General features: G+C 36.4%; 1 protein-coding gene across 1 annotated transcript in view; it reads right to left on the reverse strand.

Moving 5' to 3' along the window:
* Nucleotides 1–19,506, reverse strand: part of Nkain3 (sodium/potassium transporting ATPase interacting 3) — a 319,499-nt gene that overhangs the window by 40,338 nt on the left and 259,655 nt on the right. Inside the window, exon 4 of the mRNA XM_076835763.1 lies at nucleotides 11,778–11,838. Within this exon, the coding sequence (XP_076691878.1) occupies nucleotides 11,778–11,838 (61 nt within the window). The remainder of the gene's footprint in view (nucleotides 1–11,777; nucleotides 11,839–19,506) is intronic.

Here is a 19,506-nt window from a genome sequence, read left to right on the forward strand (position 1 = left end):
CCCAAATCCCCTCCCCTCCCCTCCCATCACTTCCCTCCACCTAAGGTAACACTATTCTTCCCTAGTGTCCCCTGCCTTATTGTGAATTAGCATCCACATATTAGAGAAAACATTCAGCCTTTGGTTTTGTGGGATTGGCTTATTTCGCTTAGCATGATATTCTCCAACTCCAACCATTTACTGGCAAATGCCATTATATTCCAAATATAAATGGAATATTACTCTTCTTTAAAGCTGAGTAATATTCCATTGAGTATATATCACATTTTCTTTATCCATTCATCTATTGAAGGACTCCTAGGTTGGTTCCATTGTCTAATTATTGTGAATTGAGCTGTTTGATGTGGCTATATTATGATATAGTATGCTGATTTTAAGTCCTTTGGGTATAAACCAAGGAGTGGGATAGCTGGGTCAAATGGAGGTTCCATAGTCTTTTGTCTACTAGAATCTGATGGCCTCTGAGTTCTGGTGTTGTGGGCTTCTGTATTAATCACATTTGAATGATATGGAATGAGATCTCTACTTGTTCTAACAACTTTGTTTTCAAAAAAGCTCTTTAAGTTTATTAGTGGGAGCATAGAATCCTTTTAAAATTTATATCCTGTTTCCCAGCTGAAAGTTCCTAAACATGTAGAGATTAGGATTTTATAATCATTGGGATAAGCTGTGTCTGCTTGTATGTAAAATATTTGTAATTCTTAACATAATCAGAATGTTAGATCTGAGAGATTCACCCTGCAAAACCAGTTCAAGATTTTAATTGGGTAACTGACTTTTCACACATGGTTTTAAGTTAAGAGACATGGAATTTTGTTATTAAATTTCTGTGACATTAAAGAAAATTTAAGATTTAATTTATGTACAAGTTCATTTTATTAGATTCGTTAAATTTGCTATAGTTTAAAACAATAAATATTCTATTTGTTAGGATTAATAATTGAAGGGCATCAAAATGATAATTACAAAGAGTTCAGTGCAAGTGAAATGTTTAAGTAACTATAGTTAGAGTTGTAAATAAAACAGATCAAAAGATTATTAGAGTATTGAATTCAAATAGATCAAATAGGAATGATGGTCAGTAGAAGATTATTCAGCCTTAAAAAGGAATGTGAATTCTAATGTATACTACAATATGGTGAACTTTGAAGATATGTGGTAAGAAATAAGCTAGACATAAAATGACAGATATTGGGTGATTTTACTTGTATGAGGTCCCTAAAATAAGCACATTCATGGAAGTGGAAAGTGGAATAGAATTTATCAGAGGCTGGAAGGGTGGAGAGAAAGAGTTATGTTTAATGAGTACAGAGATTCTATTTGGAAACAGTGGTGATGAGTGCACTACATTGTGAGTGTACTAAATGCCACTGAATTGGTCACTTAAAATGTTAAAATGCCAGTATTGTGCCTGTTTTACCACAGTAAAAAGAAACAAAAATCCTCTCCAAATGATCATTGAAATTTACCAGATTTATAATAGGAATACTGAGATTTCTATGTAGCATTTAGAACTTAAGAAAAAAACATAGTTCAAAATTTTGTCACATTTATTTATTTATTTATTTTTGGTGCAGAAAAGCCTCTCTCAGGGCATCAGAAAATGAGAGTCTTAAAGAGACTCTGGTCTCTGCCTGTTTCCCTGCAGCGTTATTATCTTGGTTAGAAGGAACACAGAATCAGTATGAAGCCCTGGCTTCCACGTTAGGACTAGAAACTTTAAATTTAAAAAAAAAGACATGGATGTAATTTGCTTTTCCAGCAAATGTGCAAATGAGCTTAAAACAGAAAATGATGAAAGTAAGGGACTAAAGGAAAAAGAATCAAAACCTAAGCCAGGGTTGTGCACCTTTTCTCACAGCTGTGGGGCACTTCTTATCAGAGTCACAAAGCCTTCCTGCTCAATACAGGGTTTAAAATGAAGCCCCAGATATAATCTGCTCTTAATTCACTCCTCTTTTGAGAGGCAGCAGCTCAGGAAAGACCAGATCACCCCTTTGACCCTTCAGAGCAGTTGATATAAAACAGGTTCCTTAAGGCAAAGCCTTTTTTTTTTTTTTCTGGAAGCTTCTTCCAAGAAGTGATTTCCTACGGGCAAGGTGTTCCTTCTGCCAGGAATGCTCTTCTCACTCATTGTCTTTTTGTTTAAATGTCATTTCCTCCAAGAGACCTTCCCAGGCATATCTGGAACACTCCTATGTTTGCTAAATATCTGAAATGCTAAATGTCCCCTTGAGGGACAGTACTCTTATAGGTTTATACTCAGGGGTCTCACCTTCTGGAATCCCTTCCCTTACAGATTCTCTTGGGTTCTCCTCAGTGCCCCATACCTCAAAGGCATTTAACATCTGATTTTCAAGTTTTGTGACCAACTGTCTTCCAAGCAATAACTCAGAGACTCAGGCTACTTGGACACTGTGGTGCCTCCATTTTAAACATGGCTTCCAAAGCTTCCTTGTTAGTCTGTGTTTTATAGGTAGGAAGGGGAAGAGTATGACTTGAAAGTGGAAGTTATTTATGGGCCAGGCCTGGAATCTACATTCTAAAATCCAATCTCATGGGGTACCTGATTGCATGGAAGCTGGTATTTACTGGTACGGCTGTGTGCCAGGGAGAAGAGTTAACCAAACAGGTTCAGTGAATAGCTAGCCAGTCTCTGACACAAGCTTGTAGATGGCCGTTACAAATTCCTGACAGTGATATTCAGCAAATAAGAATTGGGAAACATTAGACATTTGCGGTTGATTGAACTGTGGCAAAAAAAGATGTCCTTGAATTACACCATTAACTCTTATCTAGACTTTCAGTTCTTATACTGAGGAGAGAGAGAGAGAGAGAGAGAGAGAGAGAGAGAGAGAGAGAGAGAGAGAGAGAGATTTCTATGAGGAAAAGATTGGCCAAATAGAAAAGCCAGTTAGGTATAAATCAGAAATTATTCATAATTAATTTACTTTGTATTTCATGCAAATTTCCATGTTGGTATCCAAGTCTGGGGAATGCTACCTTATACCTCATGTAAGTTCCAGTTTCAAATATTGCTCCCAGAAAGAACACTAAATTATTATTTTTTCATGGTCAGTAAAGTAGTTGATATAGAGAACATGAGATGAGTGTTCCATATATGCCTTTTATTGCTAGCTACTTGTAAAACATTTCTGCAAAGGAATTATTAAATCAGCACTTCATGGCATCTTAAATATTTGGTCCAAGACTATAGATTTGGAGACTATTATGTGCCATTTTTTAATCTAAAAGTCACAAGCATGTCTTTTATTGTCTGGTCTTTATAAAATCTTCTATTTTATTACCTGATCCTTCTTAAATATTTTGGTATAAACAGCATGAGTATAAACTACATACTAGATAGAAATGGCTAGTTAACCTTCTAAGGACTTAATGATAAATCACCACTTGAAATATAGTTGGAAAAAAAATGCTTCAAAATTTGTTAGCTATCTCTGCATCAGAAATATGTTTAGCTTGAATAAGGATTTAGAAATAGTTTTTAATTGGTAAAATATGTGTCGTGAAGAGGTGGATTTTGCCTAACAAAACTCAACAGATGTGACTGCCTGGAAACCCAGAAGAGAATATTTTCAAGGAGGTAGCAGTCAACATGGCCAAAGCCATGAATTATAATGAACCTTGATAAGATCTAAGAGAATCTGACAATGAGAAGGTCGTTGCTGGCCTCTGAGACACGGTTTTCAGTGAAAATGCAGGACAGGAGGACTGAGAATAGCAGCTGACAGTGAGAAAGTGAACGCGGTCAATCTGGACTAGTTTTTAGAAAAGTCTAGAAGTGAAGGAAAGAAACATGAGAGACAGGGAAGTTAAATGCACACCAGGTGGGGAGTCAGAGGTCATTTCTTTTTCTTTTCTCTTTTTCTGTTTTATGTGGTTTGGTTTAAAAGCTGAAGGAAAAGAGGGTAAGAAAGAAACTGGGTGGCTGGGGGGAAGGCAGAGAGAAAGAGCAAGGTGCCTGGGTATGTTGGCGGGATGGATGTAAAACCTACAAAGGCCACAGGATAGAAGGAAGCCTTCTTTTCTATGCCAGGAAGAAGATCATTGTGGAGAGAGCCTGGGAACTGAATCTGTGCTACTGGCTACTATTTTCAAGGAGTCTTTATGTTAAGAGGTGGAAGAGAAGAAGGACCAGAAGTCAATATCATCTCTTGGAGCATCCCTAAGTCAAGGGTAGGGGACTGTAATGTCTCTAAAAGGTGGGTAGGGTTCTCTCAGGCACTGAGAGCTCATGCAGTTTATCTTTAAGGGATCTGGAGAAGGCACAGACAGGGAACGGTACACTGGTACAGAGGACGATGTACTGATATTAGCCAGTTCACATGCTACTGGAGTAGCATCAGTGCTGGTGCTAATTTCAGCACCACTAAACAGTTTAGGACAGACCTAGAGAATCAGAGGCTCAATATACTCATGGTAGGGCTGGAAGAGTCAGAGTAGTGGGAGGATTGAGAAGAGTGGGAGGAGAGTTGGGATGAGGATAGTGAATGTAGATTTAAAATAAAAACACAGGGTTTCAGTCAGAACCCCATTGCCTGCTCTTTCCTACGGCTTCTAAGTCTTATCCCTGGTATCCAGGGTAAAACGGTTGCATGGGAATTTCATAGAATCCTGCAGAACTTTATTTTTTTTTTTATCTCCCTTTGCATTTGCGTGTGCCACAAGGGTATAAATTTTTCTTTCCTTTTTCTTTCCTTCTTCCTTTCTTCCTTTCTTTTTTTAAGTTTGTACTCTGCTTTCTCCTTATCACTTCTGGATCCCAGATCTCTTCATTCTGTACCATCTGGATGGCAGGTTTTTCATTCTTCCTTTGGAAGGACTCACTGCATAGCTTGGGGCTGTTGGCAATGGTGACAGCCTGCCAGCTCCTCCCAGTCTGAAGCAGGGAAGCAGGAGTGGGGTAGGCCCTTGTGGAGAGGGCTTGTTTCATGGGTGAGCCTGATACTTCCCATGTTTTCCAGAGACATCCGGCTGTTCTGAAGTGGCTCCTGATGTTGACTATAAGTCAGTAAAGAATTAAAGGTGACACTCCTGATTACACCTTGACATAACCCCCACCTGTGGACATCACCCAAAGTATTTCAGTGTTAGAGCTGCAGAATGCCCTTGGGATCCCCGAGAGGCAGCGTGATGTGATAACAGTCACAGAGCCAGATATTCAAAAGGTTAGGATCACCTTTGTTTAAATAATGTCTAACAGCTGGTTTCGAGCGGAAACAGAAAATTAGAACCCCTTTTGGGTGTGGATTTGTTTGATTGCTGGGCCAATTTTCTGTCAAAACAGGCCATTCTTAGGAACTGTGATGGTTTGGATGTTAAATCTTCCCCCAAGGTCAATATACTAAAGGACTGGGTTCAAACCTCAGGGGCTACTGGAAGGTGATGGAAATGGGTGGGGTCTAGTGGAAAGAAGTTAGGCCATTGGGGGTGTGTCCTTGAAGGTGATAGGGAGCCCTGCCCCTTCCTGTTTCTCCTTTGCCTTTGGCTACTATGAGGAGAGCAGCCTCCTCTACCACTTGCTTCTGCCACAATTTACTGCCACATGTCCAAAGCGATGGCACCAAGCAAATACAGGGAGAAACCTCTGAGACCGTGAGGCAAAATAACCTTTTTTGTTTTGTGAGTTGGTTGCCTTAGATGTTTTGACATAGTGTGGAAAGCTAACATAGTGGCCAATGAAAATTTCCAGAGAATATTAGTACACTTATTGTGAATTAATCATATTTTTTTCTACAGTACAGGGAGGAGGAGATTAAATTTTCATAAGGAGTGAAGAAGACACATATGAGATGGTAAACACACGAAACATTTGCCTTACTATGAAGTATGTATCACAAATACACACCGATTTCCTATGACATTGCATATACTAAAACTTTTCAGGATCATAGGGCAGGCAAGACATGATCCCCCTCTTTCTATGAGTGAGGGAAGCAATAGTAAAAAGTAAATTGAGCACAGATTCAGAGATATGTTCAGAGTCCATTGATGCACTGAGGGAAGCGTGTATATGGGAAGAGAGTGCTCATGAGGAGAATGATAAAGAACGTGTAAGAACTGTCAATCCCCTGAAGGGAGATGCTGTTGTCTGAATATTTGTGTTTCCCCATAATTTATATGTTGAAAACTAATTCCCACGGTGATAGAGTGGGGATATAGGGTCTTGGGATATGACTAAGTCACAGGGTAAATCCCTCATAAACAGAATTTGTGCCCTTATAAAGAGGCCCCAGAGTGCTGTTTTACCTTTTCTACCCTGTGAGAATGCAGTGAAAAGACATCCTGTGTTACCCAGGAAGTGGACCCCCACCAGTCTCTAAATCTACCAGTTCTTCGGTCTGGAACTTTCCAGCCCAGTTTAAAAGCAATCCAATTTATGCTGCTTTGTTATAGAAGCCCATAGAACTAAGACAACAGTTAAGATGTCTTGTTTGGTGACTGGATGCTGGAGGTAAGGAAAGATTCAAGGACTATATCCAGGTTTCTAGTTTGTGTGGAAAGTAGTTGCTTATATAAGTGGAGATAGAGATTAGAAAAGGGAAAAATTTCTCTCCAACCTCTCTCAGGAAACATAAATCATCCCTATGAGTCTACTTGTTCATACCTTGATTCATTCAGTGCCCACTCACTGAATACTGTATAGAGTGCTGTTAAATGTCAGGAAATGAACTTGGCCCTGGTGAATATAATAACCTTAAAAAATTACAGTTGTGTTAAATGTTTTCAAGGAAAATGCACAATGTGCAATGGAAGCATATATCACAGTCGCCTTCATGTAGTCTTTGAGGTCGGAGCAAAGCATCCACACTTGGGAAGAGAAAGTCAAGCTAGGATCGAAGGATGCATGTAAGACAGCATGTCAATAAAGGAAGAGAGCCAACCTTAAATACCTGGGTGTGATAGAGCTTGACAGATCCAGGAAAACAAATGTGACCAGAGATGAGTAAGTTAGGAATGCAGAATAACAGCTGGAGATAGTCCCAAGGCAGGCTGATTTATGGAAGTCCTGGCTTACTAAAATAAGTGACAGCCTAGGCTCTACTTCACTGTGAGTTTAGTGCTAGTTTGGAACTGGTTCTAGTGAAAGGGTTTCTCTTGTCTTTTGAGGCGTTCTGCTTGGTTCATTGGTTTAGATAATTGAGTGTTTATGATATTCTTGGGAGAGACTGTAGGGAATGACCAGAATCCTGTGATGAAACCACAGTATTGGATTCTATTCTGTGTTGCCTGACCTTCCCATGTGTGGGCCACCTGCAATCACCATCTGCGGCTCCCCACTCTTTGACCATATCTCTGTCCCCTTGGTTCTAGTTGGCAAATGAGTTCACTCCCAGATGCCTGCCTCATTTTTAGTGTTATCTATCTTTCAAGTCTCTGTTTTTCAGGAATGTCTTATTCCAGAGTCTACTAAAGCAAGCTCTTGTTCTCATGTGGTACCGTGAAGGTTTCATCTGCCTCTGTATATCCTGACCTTCAAATCACTGAACATCTATAAAATCGTGTTAAAGAAATGCAGGAACTTCATTTTTCTCACATCAATATTTGTAAATGCATTGAATATCTCACTAAAATCCTAAACATCTCACTAAATTCTCAATATAGGGTGGAATCATCTCATGAAACTTGAGAATCTTGAGGTTCTGAAATTCATTTTGAAAAAAAATGAGTTGCTGAGCTCAGAGAATCTATCAAGCAATATGAATTCAACAAGCATTTCTTTACTGCATCCTGTGTGCAAATAATTTTTTTTTGTAAGCTCTGGGGTTACAGCAGAAACATAAACAAAGATCCTGCCCTCATAGGTCTTCTATTCTAGTGAAGATCTTAGCTAGTAATTGTGTAGCTGTTTGGCAGAGCCATTGCAGTGAAATACAGGGATGCTTCTGGCTCTCAATCTGAGCTCTGGTGAGGCATAAAGGGAAATCAGACTTTAGGATCATTAGGTGTGATCAAGCCAACAGTTGCTGAAAGAGAAATTTATACTCCCTGTGAACCAGTAGATTCTTAAAATTATAGTAAGTGAACACTGTGACTCCTTTGAGATGCTGACTATGACTTTAGGGTCACCCATGCTAAGCCTCATGCATTTCTACATCTTTTTTTTCTTCTCTCACATTTTTCTGTCCTCCCCTCCTCAAATGTTCATAGGCTACAAGTGACACAAAACAATGAACCAGTTTTCCATTCTGAGGACCATCTAGGTCTACACTGTGTCCTTCCCCAAGTGCCTAATGTTAATCTCACCTTACTTCTCTGAGTCTTTTCTGTACATTAACAATCAAGGAAGGAAGACTTGGAAATTAATATTCAAGCTACTCAGTTTCTTTACACTTAGCTTCTCTCGTAAATTTTTAGGAGGAAATTTGTAGGGGTTTAAAAAATTTTCCCAACTCTCATTACTGTGGTAGCATCATTTTGTCCAACATTAGTTAGCAGGGTGCCCCAAGGATATAGAGATATGGGATGTTTTTCCAATAGCCATGCTTCTTTCCAATGAGAAGTTTCTTAAAGCTATACTAGCAAGGGTCAAATGGTTCCATAAAGAGCTATTTTGAGCTTATGGAAACCAGATCTCAGCGATTTATTTCCTTTTCAAAAACTATTAGGGTTTTCAATATGCTTTTCTTTCCCACCATTCAACATACACAGCCCAGATGAGATGTTGTGAGCCCAAATAAATGTCCCAGGTACAATTTGTGACCTAATATGAAAAGTGGTAGTAGAATAGATCTTCTGAAAACGGCTGGCAGTATTTACACAAGTTGAACACTGCTTTTCAGCATATTCTGCCTCCACACTTCTCTGAATTAAAGTGAGTAATAGGCTGGCAACTTCATTTTTAGTAGCAGGTGATTCACAAATAAGACATCGACAGGTTTTTATGATTACAGATTCCACAGATCCTAGTTTCACCAAAGTGTTCATAGAGATTTATGGTACATAGAAAAACAAAAAACAGGGGAGATATAAATTGGCTTTTGCATTAGAACAAATGATGGACAGCCCTGACCACCACCTAACATATTCTGCTTTTTGCCAGCTTTTATTTCATTGTCTTTGACCTGTTGTCATAATCTTCATAAATAGTAAAGAAACCAAGAGGTAACAAAGAAGATGGGTGACTGAAGATGAACGTTTCCTCAAGCATTTATTACCCTTTGTAAGAAATGCCCTCCTGAAATGCTAGTTCCATAGAAGCACTCAAGCAGTGCAGAGGAGAGAAGTGGGGGCTGCTATTTATTTTTTAAGGCTGGTGGACAGTTCTCAGTCCAAGAACAAGGCTCGACTTTGCATTCTGAATAATGCAGACATTTTCATTAGTTTGAATAGAAATAAGAATGATAAATGATATATTGGCTGCCAAAACACAATGATATTACATTATATTTGCAACTACCTTTTAGGATAAGCTTTCCAGAAGTACACTTAGACAACCTAGAAAGCTATCAGTATTGTTTCTTCATTTCACATTGATGTTTTAGGAATTACATTTCAAAGGACGCATCTTCCTGACTATGAGTTGGTGATGTCATATCCAAAGGGCAGTTCATTATTGCACCTAAAAGCTAAGTGTTGGCACAAATTGTACTAGACTATGAGATCATTGCAGTTTGGCCACCGACTTTACTTTTTACTCACATCTGCCTTTGGAAGACCCAGGGACAATTTAATTACAGTTGCACTTTTGATTCCTACTTCTTTCAATAAAAATGTAAAATTGCCCTGCTTGAGAACTATCCGACTAAAAGGTTTGTGATTACTTTTCACTGTCATCTGTCTTCCAGACGATTATCATGTTAAGTTGGTCATATTGACTTTGTTTTGAGCATGGAAAACTTTTTCTTATTCTAAGTATTATTAGAATTGATGGCAACACAACTACTCTCTCCTGATGTCTCCAGGTAACTTAATATATGATCCTAATAACAAACACAAGAATTAAACTATTAATAGAATAGGCTATTAGCAGCTGCTTCAATCCCACTTTCATGGGCATTAAAATAGCTGATTCAGAGATTTCTATAGAGAAACTTTAAGTTAATTAAAGTCATCAAAGTCAATGGAATTACAATATTATCTGGCAGTAGCAATACAATCCGTGTACGTTGACATTATTACTCTAAAAGAAGGCTGTAGAAGGTCAAAAAGTATTTACCTAGCTTTTCATTTTTGCATGTCATTTTGTATTCCCCACTTTTACTAAAAATCTCAAGTGGCAAGGAAAGGTCTTTTGTGTATTTATTCTATTCAATCAAAGGAGACTAATGATCATTCTGCTTTTTCTCCCATAATAAGGTAAGACTGAGTCCTGGTATCTTTTGAAAGCCTCTGACTAGTTCAGTGAGGAGAAGAAGAAATTGGACTATTCTGTGTGTGTGTGGGGGGGGGGGTTGGGGTATACCTATGTAAAAGTATTTCATAAGAGATTCAGTTTGAATTTATCAATGTATCATTTTTTGAAGTATTTATTCCATTAACTTCCTTAAAGTTCCAATTTCAGTTAAAATTGTCCATGCTCAACTAATTATTTCTAGCTGTGTGATCCGTCCTGGCTGTGGGTTGAAGCATGCTGTTGACTTTCTGGACATGAACTTTGTGAGACTGTGGAACCACTAATGGAAATCCAGAAACCATGATTTTTAAAGTTGGCCTCGAAGTAAAAAGTGTTGTCATTATAACTGTGCATCTGAAGTGTCAGAACTTTTAGATTCATCTAGCATTAAAAAAAATTCACCTTGTAAGTATAAAATATATGATGCAATGTTTGCATATTTCTTACTTGACATATGTAGTCTCAAGGTCTAGTATTTCATACTTTTGGTCCAATAAAATGAGAAGGCATCCACTGTCACTGGATTACAGTTCACATAACATGCACTGCATCTATTAGATGGGGAGTCATCAGACTCCTTTGAAGTTGTGTTCTAGAAAGAAGTTGTAATGGCTAGCTACCTATTCTCATCTTGTGAAAGCATTCATTTTATAATTCAGACAATAATTGCAATGGTAAATTCAAATCTCTAGTTTGGTTAGATATGATTTATCTAAAATAATTTATTTTAAAAAATAAATTAAAAATATTATTTGAGCCTGTTAAGTGAGTTGTGGGAAAATACCTTACACATTAGCAGGTGCTCAGTAAATGGTATTTGTTCACTTGTGTTGTTAAATCTCTACAACAAAACTTTGGGTCTTGATATTTCTTTTTATGGGGGTGTGTGTTCTGTTAAAACATGACTTAGCTTCTAAGCATCCTATTAATTTTATTTAGTATTTCTCTATCTCTTTTACATTCCATCTTGAAGGTTGTAATTTTTAGTTTTGCCATAGTATTTTATATAGTTTATGTTCATATAGATCTTGCTACAATGGATTGATAATATTATTAATATTATTATTAGTTACATTGAAAATTCTGCCTCTAGCATATTCACAATTGGTGGTGGGCAAACCTCCCTGATTATCTACTCAGCATATTGTCTGGGTGTCTGTTGGAAAGTTACTAAGAATTGATATGACAGAAATCTCTAGGCTTCCCCACACTTCTATATAACTCAGACTCAGAATTTTGATATTTAGTGCCACCTTATTTTTGAACAGTTTGGTTTGTCAGTCTTTGACTATAACTTTGCCATGCTGAGTCCAATCATTTTAGATTCTAAATATGAGAGATTTCATATCCCTGTACTGATTAGTTTTGGAAGCTGTATCTCATCCGAAATGAACCCACGGGGAGATATAACAGTACTCACAGGTGTCTTCTTCTTCCATGGAAATGCTGATCACATAACAGGCATACACAAAGCCAACCAACTGTAAAAGAAAAAATAAGCACCTTACAAATTTATGCCAAACGTGCATGAATAGCCTTTATAATTCAAGATATAGAAATGAAGTATATTTATTAGTAATGTCTTTGACTTTGTAACAAAAAGTCTTATTTTAAAAGAATAGTTGTAATTTAAAAGTCTTTTCATTTTTATGTCACCTTAATAGCTTTTTTAAAAGTACACAGGAATGGGAAAAAATCCCTCAATTTCTAGATATTTCACTTAGACTTTGATTTGGGATTTATAAATCAGCTGGTTATTCATAGTATATATTTTTAGGTCCTTACTATTTATAGAGCAATTTGTACTACACTCATTATTACTGCAACTATTTTAATGTTTAATAGCCACAAAAGAAATCAAGGCATCCTGCTTATAAATTAAGTAGCAATCATCTATTTAATTATTTAAAATGCTCTGAGAATGTAAATTCTATCTAGCTACTAAATTGTTTTGTTAATTATATCATAGGAAAATGCATTAACTTTCTGGTGATTAGTTAGTGGTAAAATGAAATAGAAGAGGTAATTTATACTTTGGATACTAGTGGTTCAAAGAATATTTATTCTTTGAAGTGTAGAGTACAGCTTTTATAGATTTTTCATATTGTTTCCTGTACTTATTATACTGAGAAGACATTTTTATTCCACAGAGTCAGAGACACCACAATTCCTGGAGGATAAAATTGTCCATGAATCTAGTCTGGTCTAAAATTAATCTAAGTTCTTTGAGAAGTATGAAAATTAGCTACCTCAATAGGTGCTATAATTTATCTTTTTGCCTTTCTTTCCATTTTCAAAGTCTGCTTCCTCCCCCAGCCTTATTAGAAAATAACATTAGAAAAAGAAACTTCTCTAATAGTCTTGGTAGCAAAGACTGAAGTTCCCATGGCAGAGAACAGTATATCTCGAGTTTCCAAATGCTAGTGTGGATTAAGACACGGAGCTTAGTCTACCCAAAGGACATAAAATCAGCATACTATAATGACACAGCCCCATCAATGTTTATAGCAGCTCAGCTCACAATAACCAGGCTCTAGAAACAACCTAGGTGTCCTTCAACAAATGAATGGATTAAAAAGTGTGGTATATATAACACAATGGAATACAACTCAGCTATAAAGAAGAATGCAACTATGGCATTTGATGGTAAATGAATGAAAATGGAGAATATCACACTAAGTGAAATAAACCAATCCCTCAAAACCAAAGGCCAAATGTTCTTTCTGATTTGTGGATGCTAACCCCAAACAAGGGAAGTTGGAGAGGGGAATAATAGAAATCCATTGGATTAGACAAAGGGAAATGAAGGGAAGGGAGGGGGAGGGGAATAGGGGAGACAGTAGAATTGATCCATCATAACTTTCCTAGCCTTCTATTTATAACAGCCAGGGTAATGCCACGTCACGTACAACCAAAAGAGTGGGATCCTAAATAGAATAAGTCATACTCTCTCTCTATAAAATCTGTCAAAATACATTCTACTGTCATGTATCACTAAAAAGAACAAATAAAAAAAGACTTGAGTTTATAAATCCATCTGAAGGCTGCATGGATGAAGGTCAAGAAGACCTGAAAGGCTGTGAGGTTAGAGTAGGCTACCTGTGTGCTGACAGGTCCTCCCATGTCACCGACACCTTCCCCCTCATCTCAAGCCCAGTGAAGGGCTGCTTCAGAGAAGTACTTGGGGAGCTTGGCACCCAAATCGCACGTGGAAGAGTCAAAACACAAAGGGCTATGGTTTGTGGGGTTTCTTGTTGAGAGTGTGATGAGACAGTAAGGGTGGGCTTTGCAGCTCAGAATGTCACAGGTGCTCACAAAACTAGGAACCAAAGCCTTTGAACACAATTTCCCTTTCTGTTCTCCATTTTTATACCACCTAAGAGGACATCCTGCCAAAACCTGGTGACCTCAGAGGAATGATGGTACTTTGGGTTCAGAAGGTGGATTGGGGCATTAAATAGCCTTCCAAGGGGGCTGATCATTCACAGAAACAGATGAGGATACTAAAAGAGGGGTGGGGTGGAATTCTGAAGAACCCACAAAAGCATCCCTCAAGAGGCCAAGAGGAGGTCTCAGCTTTGGGAGTGGTCACACCTGGAGTGTATCTCCTGCCAGCTTGTAACTGCATCAGTCAGGTTAAGACTCATTTCTTACCTCTTCTCCCACTATTCTTCCTTTCATTTCATCCCTAGAATTCCCTAAAAAAACAGCTAGTGATGGGTGGAATGAGAAGAGGAAAAAGCAGGTATGTGTCTCTCACTGCAGATCTGTAAGCTAAAATCAGGCTCAAGTCGTGGGGCAGAGTTTTCAGTGGGTGAGAGTTTATATTGACCTAGAATGGACAGTTTGTTACCTGAAAAGGACCAAAAGACATTTAAATTCTGTTTGAAATATCCAAAGGGTGAGATAGAATATCCAAAGGCCATAGAATGTATTTGTGACAGTGAATCAAGTTGCCTTTTGATGGTATTCTACCAAGTCCAGCTCATTCAGCAATCTGGTTGCATACAAAAGAAAAAAAAGCCAATCATCAATCACAAATAACTTTCTAATGAATTTCTTTCCAATCTTCTTTCACATTGTTGCTATATGTCACAGTTACACTCTTATGACCCAATATTCTTCATAAGCCTAATAACTTATTAACTACATAAATCTGGATTATTTCAACATACTGTGATATATTTGAGCAATATTCTATTAACTTAAAGTTCATTTTCAAATTATAAATAACATCATGCCAAATATTAATGGTTTTTCTATAAGTTTCATTACTTGATTCATAGAGGTATAATTATAGTAAAGTGCCATTGATACTTCTATGACTTGTTTTGAACACATTATTATATTGGTTTCAAAAAGTTTGTATCAGTCATCTTTGGTAAGAACATTTAAAATCTTCTCTTGTAGCTCTTTAGAAGCAGTCAATATAATAAATATGTGCAATTATCATGTGTCAGTTAAAAACAACAAAAATAAGTTTTTATTATTTCTTATCCTACAACAGCAGTAACCAACAATACTTGCTTTGCCATACCCTTAATATCACAGCATATTTTCATTTTAGAAATGTCAATAAAACAAACAAAATGGCATATCTTCATGTATTTATTTTGCAATAGTTTTACTTAACATTTTCATATTCTGTTAGTCGTTTCTTATGAATTATCTACAACAGTTTGCTTTGCCCATTTATTAGTTTGATGTGGCTTTCATTAATTTGTATGCAGTCTTATGGAGTAAAGCTATATTTATTGTGATTTTTTTCCTTTTATGTCAGCAAGTGTTATGGTATCTTAACAACATTGTTACATTTTCTTACTAAATTGTATATTGGGAGGCATCTGCCATGAAACGATTTTCTTGTTTTTGGTGGACTTTCCCTTAGGTGTGTGTGTGATTCATTCATATTATGATTGAAACATTTCTGAATTAGTTTTTTGCACACAGATATAAATTTAGATGCTGAGTGCTAATTTCATCTTGGAAGTTGCTTATTGGAGAGTAAGCACACAGTTGCAGGATAACGTTTATATCCCAAGTTTTTTTCACATTAAACAAAGGTAAGTTAAAAACACAATTTTAAAGTAATTAGTTGTTATTTTTCAGCAAGCTAGGGGAGGGGTAAGCAAAGATATATCAAAATATATTGGCTGGGTGATGAAGACTTTTCTAGTGTAAAGTCAAGGCCTTCATGACAGCTCAATACTCACAAACATTATTTTTATACTGTTTTAATAAACTGCCTTTTTTAGGAATAAAACCCCTTTTATCTATACTTTAATGTTGATTTAACAGTGAATCATTATCATTTTTAATGATGTCATATGAGATGAGATCTCTAAAGTATATATTAGCATATTGTTAATTTCTTTGGCAGGGAACACATACTTTGGTATTTTCTAATATTGGCTCATTCAGTTTGGCATGCCTGGATCTATCAGCATTTATTGGTAAGACTGTCAGCATTTACTGGTTAGTCTATTGGCATTTACTGGAAAAAAGGCTGGAGGATTGATGAGAGGGCCCCTTGAGAGCAAAGTTAGTCATGTTGAAACACTATGCTCACATATTGATATGCAGAGATAATGTGGTGGAGTTGAGCCTGGAAACTCAACACAAGACCACTTTTGCTTGAAAATGAGATCCCACTCTAATGGTGAGATCTTGACCTGGAACGAAGTCTACACCACCCACCGCTAGATAGTTTGCCTTCCTGCTGTTGTAACAGGCACAGAAAATATTTACTAGTAATAGCTGACTCGTAAGTTTTTTTGTTACATGTTTATACACTTAAAGCTACAAATCTAAGTACCTGCTAAGGAATATGTATAATATAAAATAAATTTTCTTTTTGCAGGAAACTTTTATATGATTTAAATATAAAATATCTTCCACGTTGCACAGAAAGATTGACAAATGACTAACATTAAAAAAACCAAAAAAGATAGATGCCAGTTTTGTAGTCCTTATTTCATTATTCAAATAAAGGGAGTTGAAATTCAAGGAAAGGTTTGGCAATAGGATGAGACGCTGAGCAAGTCAGAAGGTATGTAAAAGATGATCGTAGGTGAATATTTATGAAGGCAAAGGAGAGCAAGTTCTTTGGATAATTTTTTTTTTCCAAAAATATCTGTTTACTGAAGTTCATGCAAGTTGTATTTCTTCCTTATAAGTCAAGATCATGAATTTATGCTAAAAATATTGGATTAAATATTTTCAGAAAAGATCCATTGTCCGTGTGCTGAAGAGAACTGGTTAATATCTTTATTTTTCCTTTTCTAAATTGCAACTCTTTTGATGGGTAGAAAGTTAAGATCAGATATTAAATCACAGTGACAGCACACTATCCCTCCCTATCCAGTAAATATTTTCTTACTCATGAAATGTGGGAATGCATAGTTTTAAAACAATAGAACAATATATATAGCAATGGAATATTTGCCATATCCCATTGTTCACTAATGGATCTTCTGTTGTCTTGATGGATGACATAAAAAAGAATTCTGGCTAGGTAATTGAAATACACAGTGCCATTAGCTGGAAAATAAAATAAAATGAATACATATCTAGAAATATTAGATCATTCTCCAGGCCCTCAAACAGAATTTGCCAGGCATAATATCAGTAATATTACAAATGAATTAATTAAAATTTTTTCTTTTCCTTTTACTTTATTGATGGATGTGTTCATAAAATATTTATTCTAAAATTACTTCTGCTATTGTGATTAACCAAACTGCTGTTTAATTAGTAATGTTATTCTCATGAGAACTTGTCTAGACATCCTGTTAATCATCAAATTGTGGATAGCTGACTTGCGTATTTCTTGGTTTCCCAGAATGTGAATTGAAATAGTTCCTGTGGCTTTCTGCTTGTCCATAAGAAATGAACAAAATGCCTCCTTGCCAATAGCAAGCAAATGCAAAGAACATAATATCAGCATAATATTTCTAATTATTCCTGTTTTCTATAAAGCTTTGAGAGTCATTCCTTTTAAGGATATCTTTTTTCCCCCCTCTTCCACTAAAATCATCTATTTCTATTTGGTATTTTAAATTGTCATCTTCTTTGTGTTATAAATTTTGACAGAATAAATTCCCTCTTCTTTGACATGCTTAATGAATGAATGCATATGTTTCTGCAAATAGGATTGGTACTTGGGATTTCTTTGTTTTGACTTGCAGGAGTTATATAAGGGTTGGGTCTCATGCAGACACGAGGTTGACAACTGTTGGCTGTGTGTCTTCCTAGTTGTGGATTTTATTAAGAATGAATCAAAGAATTTAGTCATCTCTGAAATTAGGAGAATCTCTTCCAGGAAAAACTTTCAGGTGAAATAGATAGACCAGAAAAGCTTATCTAGGAAATACAGAGAGGAAAGTTGTTAGGTAAGAAAATTGGTGGGTGTTTGAGAAGCAAAAGGATCCCTTTTATGTATTTAATTTTTTTTTAGTTATACATGATAGTAGAGTATATTTTGAAATATTTATATAAACATGGAGTATATCTTATTCTAACTAGGATCCCAGTTTTGTGGTTGTATGTGATGTGAAGATTCACTGTGGCGTATTCACATATATACATAGAATAGTTATGTCAGATTCATTCCACTGTCTTTCCTATTCCTATCTCCCTCCTTTCCTTTCATTCATTGTCGAATCCACTAAACTTCTATTCTTCCCCTCCCCCTCTTTTGTTGTGTGTTAGCATCCACATATCAGAGAGAACATTTGACCTTTGGTTTTTTTGGGGGGATTGGCTTATTTCACTTAGCATGATAGTCTCTAGATCCATCCATCTACCAGCAAATATCATAAAGTCATTCATTTTTATGGCTAAGTAATATTCCGTTGTGTATATGTACCACATTTTCTTTATCTATTCATCTGTTGAAGGGCACCTATGTTGGTTCCATAGCTTAGCTATTGTGAATTGAGCTGCTATAAATATTGATGTGGCTGCATTATTGTAGTATTCTGATTTTAAGTTCTTTGAATATATATACTGAGGACTGGGATAAGTGGGTAAAATGTCAGTTCAATTCCTAGTATTTTAAGAAATCTCCATACTGCTTTTCAGAGTAGTTGCACCAATTTTGAGTCCCCATATTCTCAACAATATTTATTGTTACTTGTATTCTTGGTACTTGTCATTCTGACTGGAGTGAGGTGAAATCTCAATGTAGTTTTAATTTCCATTTCTCTAATGTAGAACCTTTCTTCATATAGTAGTTGACCATTCATATTTCTTCTATGAAGTGTCTGCTCTATTCCTTTGCCCATTTATTGATTGCATCATTTGTTTGTTTGTTTTGGTTCTCTGAGTTTTGTTAAGTTTTTTTTTTTTGTTACGTTCTCTGAGTTCTTTATGCATACCAGAAATTAATGCTTTATCTGAGGTGCAGGTAACACAAATTTTGTCACATTATATAGCTCTTGATTGTTTCCTTTACTGTGAAGAAGCTTTTTGTTTGATACTTTCCCATTTATTGATTCTTGATTTTACTTCTTATGCATGCCTCAGGAGTCTTGTGGAGGAAGCCATTTCCTAAGTCAACATAATGGAGTGGACCTACATTTTTTTCTAGTAGGCGCACAGTTTCTGATCTAACGCCTGGGTATTTGATCCATTTTGAGTTGAGTTTTATGCAGGGTGAGAGACTGAGGTTAAATTTCACTCAGCTACATGTGGATTTCCAGTTTTCCCAGCATCATTTGTTGAAGAGGCTATCTCCAAAGGAATCCTTAAACAGAAGAATCTCCCTGAAAACTTTCCTAAATTTCTCATCATTTCCATAAAGTTTGAATGATAAAAACTTCTTCACTTAACACAAGGTTCTAGAATGTTCTTTTTGAGTTGATTTTTTCCCCCTCAATTCAAAATGATGCTATAAAAATTCTTGACTAAGGCTACCTGTGGGAGGCAGGTAGAGGCTGATCCACTTTGCCCCAAGCAGAGTTATGTCCTTATGAAAATTATTAATTTGAACATTTTTAAGTAGAAAGCTTCCCTATGCAATATATTTGGGTTAAGATATTAAGGGTGTGGGATTTCACCATATGCCTAAATTAACAAATGGGCCTGTTATTGTTTCAGAGATTATGGGTCAGAGACAAAGCACTTTATTACTCACAGAGAACAGCATA

The sequence above is a fragment of the Callospermophilus lateralis genome, chromosome 16 (assembly GCF_048772815.1).
Source record: "Callospermophilus lateralis isolate mCalLat2 chromosome 16, mCalLat2.hap1, whole genome shotgun sequence".
NCBI classification, from domain to species: Eukaryota; Metazoa; Chordata; class Mammalia; order Rodentia; family Sciuridae; genus Callospermophilus; species Callospermophilus lateralis.